We start from the raw sequence: 24,400 nt of genomic DNA, 5'->3' as shown, positions 1-24,400 counted from the left end.
CTGGAACAGGCTTCCTAGAGAAGTGGTCACAGCCCCAAGCCCCCAGGACTCAAGGAGCATTTGGACAACACTCTAAGGCACATGGTGGGATTTTTGGGGCTGAACTGTTCAGGGCTAGGTCTTGGATTTTGATGATCCCTGTGGCTGCCTTCCAGCTGAGGATATTTTGTGATTCTAAGACCTGAGGTGGAAAAGTCCCCTTGGTGAAACCAAAGGGACCTCGGCCCGTGTGTCTGTAAGATCCTGCTCTGTTATGTGCATTGACAGGTACCCTAGAGCTGAAGGGTACCCCAGAACAGCTCTCTGTTGACAGGTGAAGGTGACCCAGCCCGAGGTCCTGCTGGATGGTTTGTCTCCCAGCACTGAGTACTCCGTCGCGGTGTACGCGATGTACGGGGAAGACGCGAGCGATCCCGCCAGCATCCAGGAAACCACCCGTGAGTGCTGCTGCTGCTGCTTATTGAGTTGTTATTAAACACTTAAGGCAGGAGAGATGTGTTAAATGAGGTGCTTCCCATATTGTGCATGTGGCTTGTAAACATGCTGCCTCTTCCCTGCCTGATCTTAAGCGAATATTGGTCCCTGAGGGGATCTCTAATTACATGGTGAACTGTGAAAAAGGAGTGATTTTCCCCTGGTAAAAAAGAACTCCTAAAAGAGCTGTTCCCTGAGGTCTCTTTGGAGAAGAATTATTTGGCTGGTTCTTCTCCTGAAGCCCAGGTAGCTTTTCACAGCCTCCCAAATGCATTTATGGTAGTGACATAGAGAGACTATTTTCCTACATGGTGAACAAACCTCTTAGTTCAAGGCGGGATCATCTAAGAGCAGTAGGAGGCAAACAATGGCTTTGCCACTGTGCAGCCTGTGAAGCCTCAGAGTGTGTCAGTAACTGTTGTTGCAGTGGCCTTGAGTCCCCCCAGATTCCTGAGCTTCTCCGAGCTCAGCCACGCGTCCGTTCGAGTCAGCTGGGAGGCTGCGTCTGCTGCCGTGAGAGCTCACCACGTCACCTATGTTTCTAGCAGAGGGGGCAACACTGGGGAGGTGAGTCCTTGAGGGCTGGGGGAAGGAGAAGAAGCCTGGGAGGTCAGAAAATGCCTTGTTCTCCTCCCATGGTTCCGAGAGACCTCGTCTGCTGGAAGTGTTTTAACTTTAACTGAAATGGGCACTTTTGGTGCAGTTACCACCCACCTGCTGAGCCCTCTGCAGCTGTACCCCTGCTCCTCTCCAAATCATAGACTCATAGAATGGTTTGGGTTGGAAGGAACATCCATAATCATCTAGTCCAACTCCCCTGCAGCGAGCAGGGACATCTTCAACTAGATTAGGTCGCTCAGCTCCCTGTCCAATCTGGCCATGAATGTTTCCAGGGATGGGGCATCCACCACCTCCCTCACTAACCTGTGCCAGGGCTTTACCAACCTTGTGAAAAAAATTTCACAACAGGCCCTGCTAAAAAGTCTGTTCCTATCTTTCTTATAAACACCCTTTCAGTACTGAAGGACTTCAGTAAGGTCTCTCCTCTTCTTCAGGCTGAACAACCCCATCTCCCTCAGCCTGTCTCACATAATACTCATAACACTCCTCCACTGCAGGTGGAAGTTCCAGGCACTGCAACATCCACTGTCCTGAGACCTCTGTCCTCCCTCACCCAATACTTCATCAGTGTCAGATCTACATATGATGAAGGGGACTCCTTTCCAATTACTGGCAACGTTACCACCTGTAAGTAGGGAATGGAAATAGTTTTGGTCTCAGTAACAGGTGACAAAGTTGGTTTGTGTGTGTCTTGTGGGGGATGTTTTGGAGACTGATCCCAGCAGCTCATGGCCAAAACCCTTGCACAAAGCACAGATGGCTGCTGTTCTTTGTGTGTGGAATATGTCCAACCGTGTTATGTTCAAAATGAGGTGGAAGGAATAAAGAAAATAAGCAAATGAAGAAAAGCATGATGTATCACTAACCTCTGTGTCCTTGAGAGTCCTCCTAGCCTTCTCCCCTTCACAAACCCAATGTGACTATGTGCCCTCTCCATAAACGAGATAATCCTTCTTAATTAGGGCTTTAAAAATAATTTACCCCTCTGTGTCCTGAGGACTGTTGTCGTGTGGGTCTGAGGAAGTGACAGACAGGCTGGTCTCAGACATCTGCTTGGTTGATGTTTTGCTCCCCAGCCATCTGCTCCCCACGTTGGCTCTGACAGGGCGCTGTCAGAGCCCACACTTCAGCTCCTTTTCCTCCTGCATCCCTCAGTAAAGGTCCCCCCACCGCGCGCTCTGAAGGTTGCTGAGCTCTCCGGGAACAGCCTCCGACTGCAGTGGGAAGCTGTCGCTGCCTCTGATGTGGTTGTCTATCAGATCAAGTGGAGCACAGCCAGTGGAGAGAAACCTCAGGAGGTATGGGCCCACACACAGCTCTGGGGAGCTGGATTGGCTTTGTGCCTGATTGGTGGCTCTGAACTCACCCACGATAGGGTGTAAAACTACTCAGGTAAATGCTCTCAAGCAATTGAACAGTTCAACAGGGTCTGTCCTGGGTCTGGCTTTCAGTGGAGCAGTCACCTTGAGCGCTGGATGCAGGAGGCACAGCAGGGAGGAGTCCTACAGGCTCTGGGAAGATTGCACAAGTGTTCTGGAAAACCTCAAGGATGAAATTTAATAGGGACAAGCAGAAAGTATTAAGCTTAGGCAGGAATAATTAACTACAGGTATACAGGATGTAGAACAAATAGCTAAGAAGCAATTCAGTAGAAAAAGATCCAGGGTTGCAGAGAATCAACAGCCCACAATGTCAAGTGGTTGTGGACAAGAAAAAGACAATACTTAAGCATTTATAGCTAAAGGTGTTGCCTCTGAGACAGGTGAAGCTACTTCTGCTCTCCTCAGAGCTAGTAAGCACTGATACTTTTGGGATGCTGGTCTTCAGGAAGGATGAGGTCCAAGTGAGAAGCAGACAGAGGAGAATGACCAGGGACAGAGCTGGTGCAGAAGGGGCAGGGAATGGACCAGGTGACCTTTTCCATCTCAATCCCCTATTTTGAATGTGAGGTCAAACAGCAAATGGTGGCTTAAATACACAAGTCTTTCCTGCAGTGCTTCACATTTGGGCTGGAACAGTGGCGTACTGGGGCTTCTGTTCACAGCTCTCCTAAAAGCTGGAAATTCAGCAAAGGGATTTTGTGCTCCAGGCAGGCTGACTGTCAAACACTGTGTTGTGGTACTGAAGGAGCTCCTCAGTATAACTGGGCTGTGAGGCATGGGCATCTGCCCTGCATTAATCAGGGATGGAATTTTGCCTTTGCTGACTTGTGTGCAACCCCAAACAGAACACTTTGTCCCCAAAGCCCAGTGCTAACTTATCTGTGCCTATGGGCAATCACTGAGCCAGCCACTTGGATGTCATGAACCAGCTTGGGGATGCCTGGGAATGTGACTGACTCATTTCTTTCCCTGCTGCAGCTCTCCATCGCTGGAAATGTGGCAACAGCTGTCCTGCCAGGCTTGCAGAAGAACACTGACTACAAAATATCCATCTGGGCCTATTACAAAGATGGTGCTCGAAGCGACACAGTTTCTGTTCATCACAGGACCAGTAAGTGATGAGTGATGGGTATCCACAGCCCAGGGATAACAAACAGGCCATGGGATGCCTCAGATCTCATCAGACTAGCAACTCAGACCTGGTCAACTCTAGCTCTGAAAACCCTATCTCAAATATCTAAAAGAGGCTACAGATATTTAGCTCTCTGTCTTAAAAGTGTTCTTGATTTGTCCTGACAAAAATAGGCTGGGCAAACACATCAACCTGGTGCATTTAAAGGCAACTGATACCCTTGCATGTGTTTCATGTAGAACACATTTCTTGCATTCCTCTGCTTCTGTGGAGTGTATTGATTCAAATGACTTGGCTTTCTGCAGGGTGTTCAGCTGAACCTGTCACTGTGCTGCCTAATGAATGTTTCCTGTTAGTAAAACATTGTCTGTTAAGGAGGGTGAGGATTTCTTCAGCTAAATCATTGCTGAGCTGTACTTCATCTGAGGGCACTTACAAAAATGGGAGAGAATCCTGCAGGCAGACTCTGCCTTGGAAGCATTATCTAAATCTGGCTTTGTACAGGCAGGATAGGAGGTTAAAAAGTGGCACTCCCAGAGGTCCTCGTAATTAATATTGCGTGTAAAATGGATTTGTTGGCAGTGAATGGAATGCAATCCATTCAACAACAGCAGTCCTCCTCCTCCATCTCTCAGCTCTCAACCTCCTTTGCAGAAAAAACTCATTTAGGCTGGTGTTGAACTGATGAAGCTCAAAGTAAATGGCACTCTTGGAATAAGAAGCTCAGGTTTTATTAACAGTAAATAATAATAACATATGTTTATAGAAAGCTAACTCAGACAAGTACCTTGGAGCTACATATTGACAAAAGAAAAAAGAGGAAAGCAAGCATCTTACAGATATATAATGATAAATGGACAGTTAGAGCTGTTTAGAGGGTTCAAAAATTAATTACTGTGCTTTATGTGGAGAATTATGAAATGTCAGTGGAGCTCCCTCAGCCCACTGCCAAAGACACGTGACGCTGCCCTGGTAGGCACACTGGAACAAGCCAGTCTTTGCTGTTGTTGGCAGCCCAGTGGGACAGGGAAAGCAATTTGATTTCTGCTTGTCAGCTTGCTGTCCTTGTTCAGGGGCAAGGATGCCTGGGGGATGTCAGGCTTTGCCTTCTGCACGAAGAAAGCCAAGTGCTCCAAGAAACCAGGTGTGTGCAGGGGGGGCTCAGTGCCTGGGTGCTGCTGGTCGCTTTGCATGGGCAGTCAGGGCACTGCCACGCCTCTCCCAGCCAACCTCTGCACATGAAATTAATGCTTTTGGTGGTAATTCTCTCCTAATGTTTAAAGTAAGAAGTGCCTGCAGGGAAGGGGCTCAGGGGAAGGGGTGGCTGGTGATTTCCAGTGCTGGTCTGAGGCAGTGCGGAGGAAACTTGGGGGTGCCAGAAAGTTGCTGCAGGGTTGTGCAGTGGATGTATGGGAAGATGTGGCGTTCTGTAGGATATGGGAAATTCTGAGATGTGGTTGTACTTCAAATCTTCACTTCTTCAAGCAGAAGTGACCCACTCACACTGTGCTGAGTGGTCAGGATGTCCAACCATGTCAACCTACATGTCAGAGCTGCTGAACAGTAGCTCATCCAGCTACAGCATGGCAACCACTTAAATTATCTGGAAACCTAACCCCCTTAATTTGATTTTTGAGCCCTCTCCCTTAGTTTTCATTACAAAATGAGATTCTGGGGGCTGAAACACCAATGAAAGCTATCTGGTTTGCCTCAGGATGGCAGAGACTTCGGGTTGAAGCCTGGTGAGTAGCACTGATCAGGTTGTGCTGAACAAAACCAAAAGTACGTGTTAGAGGAGGTTGAGAGACCACTCTTTCTTTCATCATTGCTTTTCTCTTTTCCTCTCTTGGCAACATCCCTTTATATAAGAATAGGTCAAGTCACAAAGTTTTTCTTCAAAATGTCTCGATAGAATTCCCAAGAAATGCTGAAGTTTAAGGGCAGTGACTGAAGTGAAACTCAGCAGGAAGCCCTGGTAACACAAGATTCTCTCCCCGTCCTTCATCCTCCAAGGAATACTTCTTTGAAGGTGAAGGGAAAAAAAAAAGCCAGGTCAGAGGGATGCTCTTTGTGCACTGGTTTTGTGAAATGGTACTGTGTTCCTCCCCTGGGGATGAGGTGAGAACACCAAGGTCATTTTATTCAGGACCACTAATCCCTATTGTCCCACCTGAAATGCCCATTTTGAGACCAATGGGTTCCACCCATGGGGCCCTGCAGACACCAATCCCTCACAGAAAACACAACAGAAACTCATCCCCTTATGAAAACCTGCAACATTCATCACTCTGACATGTCATTTGGAAGGATTGGGATGAGGTTTCTCATCTTTCTCGTTGGAAGAAAGGTTGTTTCAAAGTTGCAGTTTGGGATGTGTCACTTTATGAATTCAGAAGGGGTGAATAGCTTCAGCTGGAAGGGAAACAAAATTTGGAGGCAGGGATAAGGTTCAGGTCCCTTCTTCTTATCTTGCTCAGCACTTAGTGTTTAAGATGTAATTGTTTAATTTAATATTAAGAGAGAGCACGGAGGGGTAAAAGTTACTTTTGGAGTTAAGATGTGTAGCTGGAAAGACTCAGGTCATGTCTTTTAAATTTATTTTTTTTTTAATATTTAGTTACTTACAAGGAGTAAGATCATAGATAACTGAGATGTGCCAGGTGGTCTGGGTGTCCTTCCAGGAGGAGGGCACCCCTCCCTGCTGCTGTGCCAGTGAGGGAGGGCTGGGATCCCCCTCTCTCCTTCCACAAGTCTGGTCCCTTTCTGCCATTGCCTCATTCCTACATGAGCCTGAAACCCAAGCAAAAACCTGGTGCCAAAGGGAGTGCTTTAATTGTCACAAAATGCATGGAAGAAGTGGATTTTTTCCAATTCTCAGTCTTGACAAGGAAAAAAAAAAAGGAAAAAGTTTAGGATTATTTTTCAGTAACCCAGTTAGCAAACCTTTCCCTGCAGACTTTTCTAGAGGCAGAGCAGGAACAAAAGCACAGTGATGTATTTCCCACGGACAACAAAATTGTTACCGTGTGATTATCCATGGTTCTGATGTTTCTTCTTGTCTCTCTGTTATATTTAGACTGAATTCTCATTTGGGTTGAGAGCTCTCCTTTCAGTATGTTGTGTAACTTGTCAAGTGTAACAAAGTCCTTATCCTTGACCAAAGGCTTTACACAGTGATCATTTGTCATAGTAATGAAAAACTTTAATGGTACTTCAACACAAACCTTCTGTGAAAGCACGTGGGTGTGCAGATGATGCTTTCTGGAAGAGGAGCCTGCTGGCACATGGAGAGGTTGCTGAATGGTGATCCTTGGAAAATGCTGGAAGGGGTGGCTTTGGTCCTGGTGAGAAGCAGACAGGGACCTCTTTTGTATTGAGGAGAGTTCTTTCACCCAGGCTGAGGAAAAGGAGCTTGAGAAAAATGAAACAGTTCTGAAGGACGAGGAGAGAGCAGTTTGGATGGGAACTGCTGCTGGAGCTGGGCTGAGCTGCTCTGGTGCCTTTGCACTCAAGTGTAATTATGAAGTTATGTGCCCTATTCCTCCAGCTAAGCTGTGCCAGCAGCATCTCCAGCCTAGGGCTGAGAAATGTCTTCGAGCTCTTTATCCCACTCCAAAATGAGCTCCTGCCAGCAGAGCATACGTGGCAAATAAACAGGTTTGAAATGTGGGGAGGAAGCTTCAACCCAATGTAGCAGGGAAAAAAATATGGCTTATATTAAGTATACATAATAATCATTGCAGATGAGCATTTTAATGGAGTGGAGTACAGTGTTTAATTCTTATTTGAATATGTGCCTGTGATGCTGCTTAGACCTGGGGCAGGCTGGGATTCCTCCTCTGGAGGAGCAGAGGTTCGAGAGGTTACAGAAGACACAGATGGTGTCCTCTGTGTCAGAGATGCTTCTATCCTCCTGGGCAGCTTCAGGAGGTGACCTTTCCCTCGGCTGTCAGGTCCATGCCATCAAATTCTGCCAGGCCTGAGGGCTTTCTGGAATGAACCGGACTCAGAAGACTTTCCCTAACTTTCCCTTCAAAGTTCACTTAAGCAGAGTCTGCACTTACCTCAGCTGAAGGAAACAACCAGTGCAGCCAGCAAAGATGCAGACATAGAGCACTGACTAATAATAGTGCTGCTGAAGTGACTTTACCTCCCACACTTGTTTTCTTCTCTGTTTTACCTTGCGGTGATGCTCAGCAACAGCCTCCAGCCTGATTCAGCTGCTGCAGTCTTGGTTCAGCCTCAGTAAAAGTAAGCTCATTTTATACAGAAAAGGCAAGGAGAATCAATGAAGATGCAAATAATCCTCACTTAACCTATGCTCTAAGGTCACCCCACACTTTGCTGGGTGGGCAGAAGATCCTTATAGGTAAAACTGCAGAACAGAAATCTCATTGCCTGGGTGTGTGTCCTTGACTTTCTTTAGGGCTTATCCATCATTTTCAGTCTCCTCTGAATAAATTCTTCCTTTTCTGTGTCCAAGCCTTCTGTGTCTTCACACCAGCATGGGTTGAAGGCCAGACACATGTTTTTATACTGAGTGAGACACTGCTTGGAAACAAACCCCAGGATTATATGAGCCCCTGCTCTCAAGCCCCCTTGTTTGAACTGATTTAACCACCTCTTCCTTTCCCTTACTAGCTCAGTTTCTGCTCAGAGAAGTCACTCCAGCATAACAGCCTCTGTCCTCAGGTCTAGTTCGCTGCACAGCAGGGCCCCAGGGAAGGAAACGCATTTACATAATTAAAAATTGCTCAGCTTTGGTCTCTGACAAACCCTCTTCTGGCTGACTGCGGCTCAGCCCGTCACCTGTTTGGACCCGTCCACACATCACAGTGCAGGGCCAGAGAAGGGGGAGTGGCTGTGCTTTCTCTCCTGCCTGGTCCCCAGGGTGGCTCTTTCTGCCCTGAGCGTTGGTTTCTTGCACAGCAGAGCCCTGAAGCGTTCGGGAATCACGACCCACCTTTTATGCCGTTCACCTTTAATCCCTGGTGCAGATTCCCGGAGCCCACCCACCAACCTCTTCATCGACTCCGAGACCCCCACCAGCCTTCAGGTCCACTGGACCCCCCCTGACGGCCGCGTGCAGCACTACAAAATCACCTACAGCCCCGTGTCTGACGCTGGTGCCCAGCAGACGGTAAATCTCCAGATCCTTTGTTGGTGACAGGCACTGGGCCAGAGGCACAAGGGGACAGTGTCACTCTCAGGGGAACTCTGCTCCCTCCAGTTGGGTTTGCCATGAGGATGTCGGGTTCACAGGACTACAAAACCAAACCTCTTCCTGTTGATGTGTTGCTTTGTGAACACAACCCCAAGGCTTTTTTGTAATTAAGATACTTATGTCATCAGAGCCACTAATAATGCAGCTTTCTCTGCTCCCTGAACTGGGCTGGGGAATTTTTGGAGGCAGAGGAGGGTGGGGGATATGCTTACTGACTTGGGGAGGTTAAACATCATCCTTTTAAACCACAGATTTTCTATGTAAATGCAGACTGGTTATTCTAAGGCAGTTTCACTGTATTTCTATGGGGAATATTGGGGTCTTCACACAGGTAAATGCTTTTCCCCTGGGCATGTCTAATCCAACAGCAACAGGCTTCCTTGGCTGAAATGAGCAGGGATACTGCCCCACATCCCAGGACTTGACACCAGAACTCTTGTACCTAACTCTGGGGTGTGAGTAAGAGCTAGAATGAGAAGCCTGCCCACACATTTAGCTCTTTTTTCGTCCCATTTTAGATCATGGCTTCTGGCAAAAGCAGCAGTGTGACCCTGCAGCCTCTGCTGCCTGACAGAGCCTACAAAGTGACCATTTCTGCCATCCACTACACGGGAGAGAGCGAGAGCACATCCACAACGGGACGGACAGGTAAATGTATCTGTCAGGACGTGCATGTTCTTCATAGCCCTCCATCTATCAGTCTTGAGGCAGTCTCTCTTGGGGCAGAAATGTCCTCACTTGCACTGGGCTCTGGCTGAGGCCAGGGCTTTGCTCAGCTCAGACTCAGGGATTTGAAAAGTGAAAATCCAGGCCCAATTTCTGTACTCCAGACAGTTCTGGGATGAGTGGGAAGGGGGGAAGGCCCTCCGGGTCTCACGCCAGGAATCACAGTCCTGAATGACAGAGCTCACGAGTGGCATCCAGGGGAGGTTCAGGCTGGATATTAGGAAAAATTTCCTCACTGAAAGAGTGGTTAAGCATCAGAACATGCTTCCCAGAGAAGTGGTGGGGTTGCCACCCCTGGAAATGCTCAGAGAGCAAGTAGATGTGGAACTCTGTGATATGGTTGAGTGGACATGGTGGTACTGAGTCAAAGGTTGGACTGGATGACCTTGGAGATCTTTTCCAACCTTAGTGATTCTGTAATTCTACGATTGTTTTCTTTTTCAGCTCCAGTGCTGTCTAAATTCCCTTCAATACGAGGATTCGTTCCACCTAAACCAGAGGGTAAATGATCTCCTCTAAAGTTCTGCTTTGCTGTTGTTGTTTTTCATTCAGTGGCAAACAGCACAGTGTGGGCTCTGCAGAGGAACAGGTCTGTCAGTTGGTTATTGACAGACACCCATGGGGACTGTCCAAGGACAACCAGAAACCACAGGACTTGTTAAAATCAGACTCATTTAGTAAAAAGACTGATAGTATTTATAGGATTTCTGTACAACTTGACCAAAATGGAGCAAAGAGAAGGATGACATGTTTCAAATTAGAACTCCCTGTAAAGTCCCTTATTAAATTTAATTTGTTCTCATAGCATTTCATAGAGCAAACTAGGAAATGAATTAGAGAGGAAATGTTGAATTTACAGGGTCATAAAAAGTTACTAAGAAGTAAATATTAGAATACAGATATTATGTCATTACTGGCTTTTCTTGACTATTTGAAACTATTCCAAACAAAATTTCAGTTTTAAGATTTATTGAGAGAAGTAAAGATTGAAGAATGAAGCAGCTTAGATGAAAAAATGATTAGTTTTTAACCAACAAAGAACATATAGGATTAAGTTTTCAAATGGTTTCTTGAGGTGTTCAGATCACAGTGGAAAAGTCCTGTGAACTTTCAAGCAGAAAACAATCCTCCCATAAGGCTGATGAGTCACCTTGTAGAATTTAATATAGCTGTTGGGCTATGAAAGCTGAAAAGACAAGAGTAGAAGTATTAAATTCTGTATGTTTTATAAAATACCTTTTTTTTTTGAGGAATCCGAGAAATATGTAGCAATGCTGAGAAAACAGTTGGATGTGCAGTAAAAGACTCCAATATTGATATATAAACAAATTATTGAGAGAAATGGTCTGAAGTTGCAGGGAGCAATGTTTATTGTACAGTGAATAACTGCCCTGGGCTGGGATTTGGGGAGAAAAAACAGAAAAACAAAGAGAATAACAAGGCAGGAGGAATCCCAGGCTGGAAAGTCTAGGGAAAAATCTTCAAAGCAGAAGTCAGGGATCCTTGCCCTGCCTCAGATACGGTTCACCTAAGCTTGAGCATTGCCAGATCAAAGAGCTGTGAGCAATCCCAGTGCCACCAGCCTGGGAAGGAGGTGGGAATTGCCAGGGATGTCAGTGAGAGGGACCCTCTCTGGAGCCTGGACAAGGGTCAGAATGAGCTCACCGACTCCCAAGGAAGAAAGTCAGATACCTGGAAAATGGACAAGTTTGCAGCCTATTTATGGGACTTTGGGGGCATTTCTTTTGTGTTTTCTTCACCATTCTTCAGTTCCAAGGGACTTTTTACATGGGCTTGGAAAAGGGGGAATGGCTTCACATTGACAAAGGGCAGGTTTACATTAAATATTAGGAAGAAATTCTTCCCTGTGAGTGTGGTGAGGCCCTGGCACAGGTTGCCCAGAGGAGCTGTGGATGGCCCATGCTCAAGGCTGGGGAAAGAGCTGTGTACAAGTAGGAGATGTAAGTCAGATTATCCTGAATGCAGGACATTGCTCCACAACCAGGGTCAAGCTGGTCAAGCTCAAAGAGATGGGTTTGAGGCTCAAGTTTCAGACACTGATTTTTCAACTGATTTCCATAGACCTCTTCAATAGTTTTACACCCAGTTCTATGGGAATTGTGCTATGTATATATAAAACTAAACATCAGGTTGAACAATGGAGGTCATGGCAACTTGTAAGTCTTTGGGGTTTAAATCCTGGCTTCAGCAGTCTCATGACTATCAGAGTCATTCTCAATCATGCCCTTTCTCAATCCTGAAGAATGGCATTGAAACTCCTCTAGACTCAGGAATCTCAGGTCTCTTGGGCAGGGTAAGTCACACGCTTTAAATTTCTTACACATTTTGCAAAAGTTAGGTAAGAAAAATTGAAAGGCCTGATTTTCTGCTGGGCTACGAAATGGCATTGATGCAAGAATGGCAAGGCTGCAACAAAGCCTCAGTATAATGATCTCCTGGATTCTATTATACTGATGACCTAGAAAACCGTTTGTGAAACAGCCAATCTTGTCAAGTGTCCTTGATTTTCAGGGACATTTCTCGTTTTGCGTCAAGCATTCCCTTTGTCCCAGCTCCATCTGGCATCCATGGCCTGGGATTTACATGGCAGCAGATAATTGAAAGCAGCATTCGTGAGCTGTTTTCTAAAGCACCCCCTCACCTGAGCATTTTGATCAGAGAGCTCGTACCCCTGGTGCCTCGTGTTCCAGCTTCACATCCCAGTGTCTGCTCCTCTGGTTTTGCTTTCTGTCCCGTGGCATCTCCGAGGTTTCACCAAGGGAATTTCTGTAACACATCCTGCAAAACTCGGCCGAAACTCCCAAAGAATTTTCTCCTGAAAGAATTCAAAAGCCAGACTCTCAAGCTGAGATATATAGTTTTGCTGTGTGTATTTTGAGTTTCAGGTACAAAATTTGGAATTGCAGATATCTTTCTTTTACAACATCACTGAGGAGCTGTTTTAAAAAGAAAATAACGTGCTTTGATGTCTGTTTTTAAAGAGAAATTTGCCAAACATGATGCTCCCTTGTATTTCATATCATAAGGTGCCAGGTGAGTCAGTCAGAAGAAAGTGATCATGAAGATGTTTGATGATGAAAGACAGTATTTTTATTTTGTGATGGGCAAGCCAAGAAACAAACTTTTATGTTTGCATAAGCATAAATTCTCTCTTTCTCCATAGATAGATAAACAAAGTTGAATTCCAGACTCTGATTTAAGCTACAGAATATTCTGAGGTCTTCTGTGTTTTTCCTTTGCTTTGCCTAGAGGAACTGTGTTCATTTTGCTTCCATAATCCCTTACTGCCTTTGTTTTCCTCTAACAGTTTTTCCCTTCTCTTTTTGTTCTCACAGCCTGTCCCACCATCTCCTCTGCCGAGGGCTCCGTACGAGGTAACAGTAGCAGATCAAGCCCTGGTGCTGCTGGGCTGTGACTGAACACACCCCTGGTCTTGGTTTTTGAAACACACACAAAATCTAAGCATGTGTGTGTGTGGGGAAAGTCCCATGGAAAAGGGGAGAAGTATGAGGACCAAAACTGGAAAATATCCTTTATCAGGTAGAAGAATATTCTGCAGTGGTACTGGTATTCCCAATGGCTCGTGCTCCACCAGCTCGTGCTCTCTGCTGTTAGTGCTTAATGCCAGGATTTTCACTGGCCTTAAGGAAGTGTAGCTTCAAACAGCCATTGAATGTCAAGAGGATTTAAATTCCTAACTCATGCAGGCTCCTTTAGTCTGTCAAACACAAAACCCCCTCAGTTTGTCCCCAGGATCACCTTTGCATCCTCTGAGAAGGGATAGATGCCCGAGGAGCTCTCTGCAGCCAGGCTGGATGGATTTTGTTAGGGCAGCAGTTCCCATTTCTGCTGTTTGTGCCACAACAGCTGCTCATGCTGTTGGGGTTGCTGTAAGAATTTCTTACTCAGAAGGTGATTAGTTCTGCTTATAAAGTGTATCACCTCCTTCCCAGAGAGTTTTGTGATACAGCTGAGACCAAGAAAACTGGCTCCAGGTCTCAGCTCTGGTTACCCTGTGGCTGAGTCACTTCATCTTTGCTCAACTCCCAGCCCTGACCCTCACAGCTCACAGGGATGTGCAGCCCTGCCTGGGAGACTCTCAGCAATGTTGCCCTGTCTATGGAGATGCAGAAGCCATTTGCTAAAGAAGGAACCATCTACTCCACCCAGACTGCTGCAAACTCAGATAAACTAAGAAAGAATCCAAATTGTGAGATCTTGTCTCACTGAAAAGAAAACTGAAATGAACAAAATGACTCGGAGCTTTAATTGGAACTGGGAGAGATGAAGCTGCATGAGCCAGGGAGGCGATGTCAGAGGTGTCAGAGGAGAATCTGTAAACCACATAAGGCAGGTCACCCCCGGGTGTCTGGTGAAAATAGAGAGAAATGGAAATGCTTGTATTTTAAAGTTCTTTCCTCAGTTTCTGACACTCGTATATAAGGCATTTCAGAGCAGGAATAATTCTCTCTCCCTGCTAGCAATTACTGGACTGATCCCATGTCATTTGAAGATAATATTTTGTGTCTGGTTGAAAAGGAGAAACTGTTGGAGTAACGTCTTTCTCATTTGTTTTTCATTCTGAAGATCTGAAAACACAATTGTGAAAGTCTCCATCTTTAGTCCACTCTCCTCCGAGAGGAAGAGACTACAGAAAATGTGCACAGAGGATACAGACACAAACTTATTTTCCATGGCTGCCACTTGTGGGATACACTCAAGTTTGGACAGTCTTGCTGGTGTCATGTTGCCATGTATTTACACCTATTGCCTTCTCCATGCTAATTCTACCTGCTCTTCAAACACACTTCTTTTTCATTCTTTTCCAATCACCGATTTTCCTGTTTGTCTCTTTCCAGGGTTTGACATGATGGAAGTTTTTGGCTTAGTAGAGAAGGAATACTCTTCCATTAAAGGCGTGGCCATGGAGCCCTTCGTGTTCAGCGGTTCCCGTACGTTCACCCTGTTCAGAGACATTCAGCTCACCCAGAGGACCAGGTGGGAGCAGAGCAGTGACTGGTGTCACCTTCATGCTCAGACTCGTGCATGAACATTAGCTGTGTGCACAGGAAAGGAAGGTCACTCATTTGGGGGATAATTATGCAGCCCCCACTGACAACTTCAAAATGAAATTATAAAGATGAGCTAAATCAAACCACTGGCAGACTGAAAAGAATGCCAGATGGTTTTTTAACTAATGTATTTATAAATAAACTCCTGACTTTCCTTAAGTTGATTTGGAACATGTCACACAGAAGTTAAGGGGACACAATAGCATTTATTACATCTTTTGTGTAGCCAAACATTTTCACTGTGATGTTTTTCATTTCTACGAAATCACTTTTTCCAGCAGTGTTAGTTGCTGTGATGGACATCAGGATCATGTCACGTATGGACACTGCACCATTCTTTAGGCATTCTGTCCACAGCCACCTACTCTTCAGCGATGGCAGTTTGAGGTCACATTTTCATTTTCAATCCTTTCTCCCAGCACCTCTGGTTTGGAGAGAGATCTTTGCTTTAGAAAACATTACTCTGATAGCTGCTCTCTGCAGCTCAGGCTGTATTGATGAGACGGAGGAACCACTGACTCTGGGTTGTGACTTGACCCCATTTCATTGCGTACGAAGCGTCTCCGCAGGGTCCCAAGCGGGCCAGGCAGCTCCCATGACCTCATTCATTTTTTATGATTATGAATCTGGAGTGATCTGACTCCTGACATTCATTGCTACTTCGTTTAAAGTCTAATTACTGAGGCACTGGCTCTGCTTAATCTTAGTTAAAGAAGCAAAGCTCCTTAGAGTAAACAGAGTGAGGGAGATTCAGAGAACTCTTTGGTCTAAATACTCGGAAAACGATGGGCAAATCCTTTTGTTCAGCTGTTATAGAGGCCATTCCAAGGACATTACTCCTTCAGAAATTGAAAAAGAAAGAAAAACCTTGTATTATTTATGATTCAGTCCTGAAAAGATGGTTAATGAGTTGTGTATATGCCCATGCAAATGTGTCCTGTTTCAGATTACAGACATGTTTCAGGCATAACCAGTTTGACCTTCCTCAATTGCCTTGTATCCTTTCACTGCTGAGCCTAAATCCTGCAGCTGGGATGTGGGGACCCAGTGGGGGCTTTTCTGTGGGCTCAGTGCTTATCCCTGAAGGGTATTTATGCTGATTTAGACTAATAGAATCATTAAGGTTGGAAAAAACCTCCAAGGTCATTGAGTCCACCCCTTAACCTAGTGCTGCCAGGTCCACCACTAAACCATGTCCCTAAGCCAAGAGTTTTCTGCCAAGATTTAAAGATTTACCCCATGATATATGACAAACATTCCTCCTTCTTGAAAAGGAGACCTGGGGTAGTGTTTTGGAACCTGGCAGGGGTGTTTTGTAAGCCTCTGCTGGGCTCTGTTTTGGAAAGCATTCAGGCTGCACTCGCTGTGCCTTGGCATTCCCTAAGGCAGCTCCAGCAGTGATGGGCTGACACTGACCCGAGCATCCCCCAGGCACGAGGGGAAGGCCCATGAGTGCTCATCGCTCAGCACAGACCTCAACAGCCTGAGAGGGATGCACAAATAGTGCCCAGGCTCTTTCTGGGTGTATCACGATCAACTCTTGGGATCCAACCTTTTCCAGGCCACCCTGCCCAGGAAACACGCTGGACGAGCCCTGCCTGGAGGATGTTGCCTGTTGATTGAAGTCACTGATGTCTCCTTGGCTTGTCTCATTGCAGTGACATCCACCTCTTTGCCATCCCACCCGAGCACACCATCAGCATCCTCCTGCGCCTCCTGCCCGACACCCCCAAGGAGCCCTTTGCCGTGTGGCAGATAACGGATGAGGACTTCCAGCCTCTCCTGGGGGTTAACCTTGACCGTAAGGTTTCTTGTTGAGCACATTAAGCTCAGGTATTTGCGTGCATTTTGTGAGCAGCAGAACTCGCTTTGGGGTTCACTTGGAAAGTTTTAATGGTTTTGTTACTCAGCAGCTGCTGCCTACCTTGCATTTCAAAAATGAGGTGCAATTAAAAGACGTATTTTCATTTTTATTCTGCTTCTAACCTATTCTTTATTTTTATATATATAGTTTTCCAGTGTTTAGAAGTGTTTCATGATAGCATATGAAATCTTCCACCTTATTCAAGTCCAATTATTTGCTGTTGTGTCTGTGGATAAAATCAATTTCTCTTTTAATTCTAAGCTGCTATTTGTTCTGTTTCCCCCGTAGCCAGTAAGAAATCCTTGACCTATTTCAATCATGACTACAAGGCTGATTTACAGGAAGTCTCCTTTGACCATCAGGAAGTGAAGAAGATATTCTATGGGAGCTTTCATAAGGTCCTTATCAAAAGAGGGAGAAATGTGGCTCACAATCCCACTCTGGTCTGGGAGTGCCAGCAATGTGTATTGTTCAAAGTGAGGAGTGATTATCCAAATGCTTTGCATCCCGATTGCCAGGGAACTGACAGACCTCTTTGATGTGCTGAAAGTTATAATTGTAAAGAATTTAGGTTTACCTTGTAATCAAAATATAATTTCCACATGTTGATTACTTTCCTTTTTTTTCCCCAGAAACTCAAAAATCAAGGTGGTTTTTAGGCCTTAATAATGAGGAAAAAATGAAAAATCAAATTTATTTATTTTTTTAAATTTTGGATTTTGGTGACCATTTGGTGCTGGAACAAGGGAAAAAAGAATCCAGCCTTGTGAGAAAGCCACTTTATCGCTCATAGCAGGGCGGGGGTTTGGCTATCTAGGTCCTCAGAGCAAAGGGATTTCCATCCAAATGCACAATGAGCACTTTCCAACAGTATCTGTGGTGAGGGTCATTATTCAGCTAAGTTCTGAAGACTGAGGTGTTTAATACCACAGGTCCAGAAAGCCTTCTCCTGAGGAAAGGTGAGGGGGACCAACAGCAGCAGTCTGGGAAGCGGGCAGAAGGCATTGCTGTCCGTAAGAGACTCCCTCATCTCCTGGCAGAGCTCCAACACGCCTTTTTCCACCTGCTGCCCAGGTGCACGTGGCCGTGAGCCACTTCAAGATCAAACTCTATCTGGACTGTAAGAAAATAGCGGAGAAACCCATCAACACCGTCGGCAGCATCTCCACCGCCGGCTTCACCATGCTGGGAAAAGTGACCAGGACCAGAGGGCCCCGGAGCGGGTCTGCACCGGTGAGTCCCAGTGGTGGGTGCTGGCAGGGGATGGGTGGGGGCTCCATTTGGAACTGGCTGGGTTGGGCAGATGGAGAGCGGTGCCATCCCACAGCACTCTCGCTCTGAATGCCTCCCAGCACCGCTGTGACGCACGGCCGTGCTCTGATCCCGCTGATCCCTGCGGGTTTAATGAGCTTTCCCAGCACCGGGACAGCCAGCGCTCTTGTCCCTCCTGCCGGGGTTTGGGGATGGGGATCACAAGCAGCAGCGTGGGCGTGTCCCAGAGGTGCCTTCTGCTGGCTGCATCCTCCAGGGACCGGGGAGGTGCAGCTCCTGCACTGAGATGCTGAAGCAGACAGGAGGGTTTGGGAATTGCTTCTGCAAGGGGAGGTTGTGCACATCAGCCCCCATGGAGTGATGTTGGGAAACGCTGGTGACTGAAGGCAGCAGGGCTGGATGCACCTCAGTCTCCAGTGTGTTTGGACTTGCCTATCTGCATGCAAATGAAAGGAAAATAGTCTGCAGGATAGAGACTCTTTATCAGCTGCTGCTTGGAAAAGAAAACAACCCAAACAGTGCATGCCAGCCCGTGGGTATGTCCTTACCATCACACAGCACTTCAGATGCTGCTCCCTGCCAGGGGAAAGAACAAGGGAAAGTGTGGACTCAGTGCCCTGCCCTGAGACAGCCCAAAGAACAGTCCTCAGGGCAAGAACACCCGTGTATGCCTTCTCCTGGCAGTCTGTTCCATACTTAGCCCCCCAAAACAGGAGTGTTAATTATGTGCACAGTGACAAGTTCATCACTCACAATGTGCTGCTGGGGCTGTAGGAAATCATTCACCACTGATGTGAAGGTTTTGCTCCTTGGCTCTGCTTTTAGATCTAGAAGTCCATGGGAAAACAGCTCATCAGGTGATTTATAACTCCCCTTGCCTCAAGGCAGCACAGTAAAATCAGTGCCCTTGTCCCATGTGCCTTCCCAGCTACAAATATGGTATGCTGAGATATGCCTGGAGAAAAATGGACACTGGAAATGCCTGTAAACTCTGGGGTCCTCTGTGTAACAAATCAAGTGACATTGGTATTCAAAAATTATTCACTTAATTCCTTAATAAGTAGCAATTTGATCACAAGTCCATGGCAAAGAAGGCAGGCATCTGTGCTTTCCTCGTCCCTCCCAAATTCTCCCTGCTTGCAGCTCAGCTAGGCAGGTCTAGCCAAGTAATGAACAGCTTTGTGCTGTCCCTACTCCCATTGCTGTTCCAGCCCAGCAACATTTCACATCTTCCACAGCTCTGCTGCCCTTGAGAAGACAGAGTGTCTCATTACTGGTTATCATGGAGCCTCATTTAATTTAAGATATCTTTAAATGCCACTTGATCTATAGGGCTCATCTATATCCAGATGCTGCCTGTCACCCTCCCTGGGCTGTACAGCACGCTCGTTGTTAAATCCATGAAGTGAAAGAAAAAAGAAAGAAAAAAAAGATGAGAAATGGTGTCAAGGAAAGGGAAAATAATCTCTGCCTCGTTATTTTATTTGCCTTTGTGTGCTTCTTTGTTAATCAGAATGGGAAGATGTGTTGGTTGTTAGGGATGCAGCGGGAGAGACAGGTTGGGATTTCTTGCGAGGGGATCACATCTGCCCTGGGAAATGCTGCTGCCACATTTACTCTTATCTCCATGTCCCCAAGGGGAACAAATCAGTCTGCTTTCCCATTTTGGTGATGCTGAAGCCCAATTACTTGAGAACCTGCTGCTATTGCAGGGCTGTGAGTAAACTGGAGACTTGTCTTTGCTGGTGTGAAGCTGCTTCTTGACTTGCTTAGCAAGGCAGAGACCTGGTGGCTTGGGCAACACTCAGTATCTGGGGGTACTTGTCATACTGTGGCTTTTTTGCAGCACAAATTATAGCTGAGATCCCATGGAAGAGTCCTGGCAAATCATCACTGAAGATTATTTTTGTCACTTCGTGAGATTTGGTGATGGATGGTGGGTGCCAACGGTACTTTCTTATCAGGCTGTCTCTTTTTCCCAGTTCCAGCTGCAGTCTTTGAAGATCTTGTGCAGCAGCACAGGGGCAGAAGAAGACAGATGCTGTGATCTCCCTGCACTGGTAAGACAAGAGGGACCACTCAGCTTATTGACATGAAACTGGGGATGATGGAACAAGTCCGTGGCACTGAAGTGACGCTGCGAATGATTTTGACAGACTCAAGAGGGAAAACATTTTTTCTTCCTCTTCTCTTGGGAATAACATCAGTGTGTTTCTTGGTGAAGTAAACAGAACTATGTTTACTTCAAAAAGAAAGAAAACTTCAAATCCTGGTGCATTGTCTGTGCCTCCTGTCACGGCCTCATCCGTGACAGCAGCCCTGACAGTCCTGCAGCTTTGCTGCCATCTCACCCTGGGGCGCAACATCTCCCACTCTTCCTTTCACTTTTCTTCTCAACACAGAAAGCTTCTTTATGGAGTGTATAAATACATAGCAAGGAGTGTATGTGTTTTGCACATTATAGGTAGGGATGGTCCTTTTTTTTGTTTGTTTGTTTCTTTTAACTTGTTATTTGACAGAAAAATAAAGCACTTGATTGCTCACAAAAATCTCAGTGGAGTAGAAAAAGTAGAAAAAAAAATTCTGCTTTTCTTCAACTGAAAGTTTGAATTCTGAAACACTGAATATGTTATTTATGACCCCTCCTGCTCTTGCTATGCAGCTGCTCATGGCCCTTTGGTTTGATTCCATTTCAGAGGGATGAGGAGACCTGCCCCACCTTGGCTCCTGCCTGCTCTTGTACTTCGGGCCGTCCAGGTTTGCCAGGACCTCCAGGACCCCCTGTGAGTTCACCCTTCCATGCAGAATATTACAGGGGCTGCTGTTCCTTCGTGGGTTTTTGGGCACTATGGGCATGAGGGAAGTGCTCCTGGGGCTCCATGAGGCTTTAGAGTCACAGGATAGATCAGGTTGGAAAAGATCCTTAAAATCATTGAATACACCCATTAACCCAGCACTGCCAAGCCCACTAAACCATGGCCCCAAGTGCCACATCTACACATCCTAAATCCCTGCAGGGATGGTGACTCCACCCCTGCCCTGAGCAGCCTGGGCCAGTGCTTGAAAACCCGTTTTGGTGAAGAAATTTACCCTCATACATTATCTGAACTTCTCCTGGTGCAACTTGAGGCCACTTCCTCTCACCCTATCTCAGGGAGCTTTGAGGTCCTACTTGTGCCAGGGCAAGTCTGAGAGCTGCCCTTCAGATTTCAGATGCTGATGAAACGGGAAGGTGGTGAGCTGGCAATGCAACAGCTGCAGCTGGGAACAGGCTGAGCAGTTCCTGGTACCACATTAATCCTCTTAGGAGAGGGAGGACAGGTCACCCTCTGTGTCTGCAGAGATTTCATTGTATTGTAGGCTCTGAAACTCTTTAAATTAAAAAAAAAAGCCCAACCCACCACAATATCCTATGTGGATATTGTATTAAATTGGACTGTTGTAAGTGTCTGTGTGGGTGGGCAGAGTAAAGAGAAAGGGGAAACTTTGCAATCCTGCCTGTCCCCAAAGCTCTCTTTCTGTTCAGTGAATGTCACTTGTGAGAAAACCCTGAGGAGATGAGGGGGAAGAGAAAGCAGTCATTACATATGCAATATGCTCAGGGATAAAGGGCAAATGCAATATTCTACCCTATCCATTATGAATGCTGGAGAGTCACCATGGGTTTAAATAGCAGGAGAAAATATTCCAGTTAAACACTAGGAAGCAGTTATCAAAAAAATTGCATCTTGAAAGTTTTGGAGAAAACATTTTTATTTGCATGAGACAGCTGAAACCTGACAGACAGTCTGTCCAGAGCACCTCAGTTCAACCACTCCAGGTACTTTCCTCCTGGAAAATAAACATTAAAAAAAACACATTTGCCTCCTTTCTCAAGGGGAAAGGTCTCAGATCACCTCCTGCATTGCCCTGTGGTTTAGCTGTGAGTTCAGTTCCATGCAAGGAACAGCTTCTCATTGCAGAGTAATTACTTGCTCATTCCGGTGGAAGTTTAATTAACAGCACACTCCACTGTCACAGTTTGCTCCAATATCCTAAGTGCCTAATTACCACTTGCATTGCCCTGTGGTTTAAGCATCTCCACAGACAACTCCTTAAAGAGCAGGACTGTTTAAAGCACTAGAGGAGATCGGGTTTTGACACATAACCTTATCCTCACACCACTAAACCCTTGGTAATTTGCTGCAGTTACAATAGCACTCATTGCTATTTTTAAAGCTCCAGTTAGCAAGACTATGTCCCACCTCGTATTCATTGCTGCCCTAATGAGTGTTTTTGACCACGTCCAGCTGACTTGTGAAATGACTTTCTGGGCACTTCTGAAAGCACCTTTCCCAAAGGTGCTTCTCATTTCAAATCCAGGGTTTTTTTTAGACTCAAGAATAGCAACTTTCAGATTTAGACATTGAAAATTCACACACTCTTGGTTTATGCCAGAAGGATTGTTTCTTCTCCCCACACAGCAGTTCGGCAGGGCTGAGCCAGGTCTCCCACAGCTGGTTGCTGTCCCTGATCTCAGCACGTGTCTCTGCTCTTGGGGTGACACTATAAAACCCAACAGAGTCCCAAAGAGGTGTAGGTGTGTGCACCCCTTCTTTTTCTTTTTGAGTGTATTCCCATGCCCATTTGTGATGTTGTCTCAGGATGGATTTGCAGGGGGAATCGGAGGGAGGTTGGAAAGTTTGAAACTTCCTCTCTCCCTGCTGGGGGTGAGTGTAGATTTCCCACTGCTGGTCACCAAGGGGCTGTGCTGTTCCTTTCTTCTTTCCTTTTCCACATTTCTTGGATGACTTGATTAATTTTCTTCTTACCCCTGTTTGCTGTGACCTCTGTGGGGCAGGAAACACCTCTCACTGTGGGCAGTGAAGTTCTGTCCCCCAGGCTCCTGGCTACAGTGCAATAAATATGATGATGTTCTTTGTGTCCCACTGGCAGGGCAGCCCTGGGAGGAGAGGACCTCAGGGGGAGCAGGGAGAGCCAGGACCCAAGGTGAGTCCTGACACTCAGCACTACTTCTGGCTTTGTTTGCTTCGGGCTGAGTGGCAGCAGGAGTGCAGGACCCTCTGTTAGTGCAGCTGGGGGGGTTCATTCCTGGTCTGAGCTGGACTCCTTGGGCTGGGGATGTCTCACTGCACCAAGCTGAGCCCAAACAGAGCCCTAACGACGCATTGTGAAGCATGGGATCACTAATTGTGAATTAAATGCTCAGCTGGGCTTTGGAAATGGAGGTGATGAGCCCAATTGTGCTGAATTAAGGCAATGAACGTGGTCAGCAATGTCCTCTGAGAGCAGCTGTGCTGGAAAATGGTCAGTCTTTGTGCTGTGCTTGTTCTGGCTGCCAAGCCTCTGGACCAGACAGACTGGAACTGCTCTGGGGCAGAGCAGTGTGAGGAAAGCAGCAGAGCAAGAACCACACAGAGCCCTCAGGAGGAGCCCTGAGGAATGGCTGGATCTCAATCCCCACACCCTGGGAATGGGAGCAAACCCTGGTGCAAGCGTTCATGGCTCCATGGATCAACACAGGGCAGAGCCAGAGCAGCCCACTGGTCACCTTCTTTGGGATGACCTCTGGGAAACCAGCCTGGTTAGAGGGGAAAGATTCTGGGGAAGGAATGAGAATGGATGCAGATCTCAGCCATGGGATAAGGAACATTCCCCTTTGTTCTCAGACCACACTGAATAACAGGAATGACCTGCTGCTTGGGAAGGTGAACCATATTCTGCAAAGCACCCTCTGCAGCTTTGCTCTCTTCTCCCATGAAAGATCAATCAAAACTTTGGACCTAAAAGACAAAGGCAGCTGAGGTTACTACAGATCCCCTCACTGTCCCAACTTCATCTTGAATCCTGTAGATGGTTCATGCTGAACCAGGTCAGCAGTGCAGCCCATGAGGAGAGCAGGCACTAAACACTTCCTTTCCTTGAGACTGCTTTCTTGTCTTTGGTTTTAGGGTGAACCAGGCCCACCTGGACAAGTAGGACCAGCAGGTCCCAGCGGCCAGCAAGGCTCTCCAGGTTCCCAAGGAATCACAGTTCAGGGTCCTGTGGTATGTGATCTCTTCCAGTGCCTTTTTTTGTTACTTGCTCTCTGCAATGAGAAATGGGTGTCTCAGTGCTGTGATCTGTGTATTTACATCATCCTTACCAGCAGCTGAACAGCTGCACCAGGGAGAGATGATGATCAATCTTTTTTTGTGCTGATGAGGCCCAGCACTTACTCATTCTGGCCAAAGCCTGCTTTTGTCCAGATTCTCACTAATGGGCTTTTATTGAAAGCATCCCAGTGGGGTCCCTTCCAACTCAGGATATTCTATGAATATTCAGGCACTTTCCTTTCCAATGATCATCATTGCTTGGCAGGGAGTAGCTTCTGCATGCATGTCTGGGATGGCAGAGTCCCCACTCACATGCTGTGGCTGTGAATTACCCTGGAACACTGCAGGGAGCAGAAGCAACCTGGGACACGGGTGTGGAGCAGCAGGATGCTGTTTGCCTTAAAGGGTGCTGTCATGTGCCTCACTGAATGCTTCTGTTTTAATCCAAGGGACCACCAGGAATTAAAGGAGAGAAAGGAGACACTGGAAGTCCTGGCATGCAGGTAATGAAAGACAC

At 46.5% G+C, this 24,400-nt stretch overlaps 1 protein-coding gene across 1 annotated transcript in view; it reads left to right on the top strand.

The window, feature by feature from the left end:
- Positions 1 to 24,400, top strand: part of COL20A1 (collagen type XX alpha 1 chain) — a 49,788-nt gene that overhangs the window by 16,197 nt on the left and 9,191 nt on the right. Inside the window, 18 exon segments of the mRNA XM_050313629.1 lie at positions 314 to 437; positions 902 to 1,041; positions 1,593 to 1,722; positions 2,251 to 2,393; positions 3,456 to 3,588; positions 8,607 to 8,749; positions 9,352 to 9,481; positions 10,004 to 10,060; positions 12,916 to 12,954; positions 14,440 to 14,578; positions 16,311 to 16,453; positions 16,805 to 16,914; positions 17,591 to 17,749; positions 19,771 to 19,848; positions 20,485 to 20,571; positions 22,724 to 22,777; positions 23,740 to 23,835; positions 24,333 to 24,386. Of these exon segments, the coding sequence (XP_050169586.1) occupies positions 314 to 437; positions 902 to 1,041; positions 1,593 to 1,722; positions 2,251 to 2,393; positions 3,456 to 3,588; positions 8,607 to 8,749; positions 9,352 to 9,481; positions 10,004 to 10,060; positions 12,916 to 12,954; positions 14,440 to 14,578; positions 16,311 to 16,453; positions 16,805 to 16,914; positions 17,591 to 17,749; positions 19,771 to 19,848; positions 20,485 to 20,571; positions 22,724 to 22,777; positions 23,740 to 23,835; positions 24,333 to 24,386 (1,959 nt within the window).

This window comes from Myiozetetes cayanensis, unplaced genomic scaffold (assembly GCF_022539395.1).
Source record: "Myiozetetes cayanensis isolate MyiCay16 unplaced genomic scaffold, myiCay2020 scf19, whole genome shotgun sequence".
NCBI classification, from domain to species: domain Eukaryota; kingdom Metazoa; phylum Chordata; class Aves; order Passeriformes; family Tyrannidae; genus Myiozetetes; species Myiozetetes cayanensis.
This window is presented reverse-complemented; position numbering and strand designations above follow the sequence as displayed.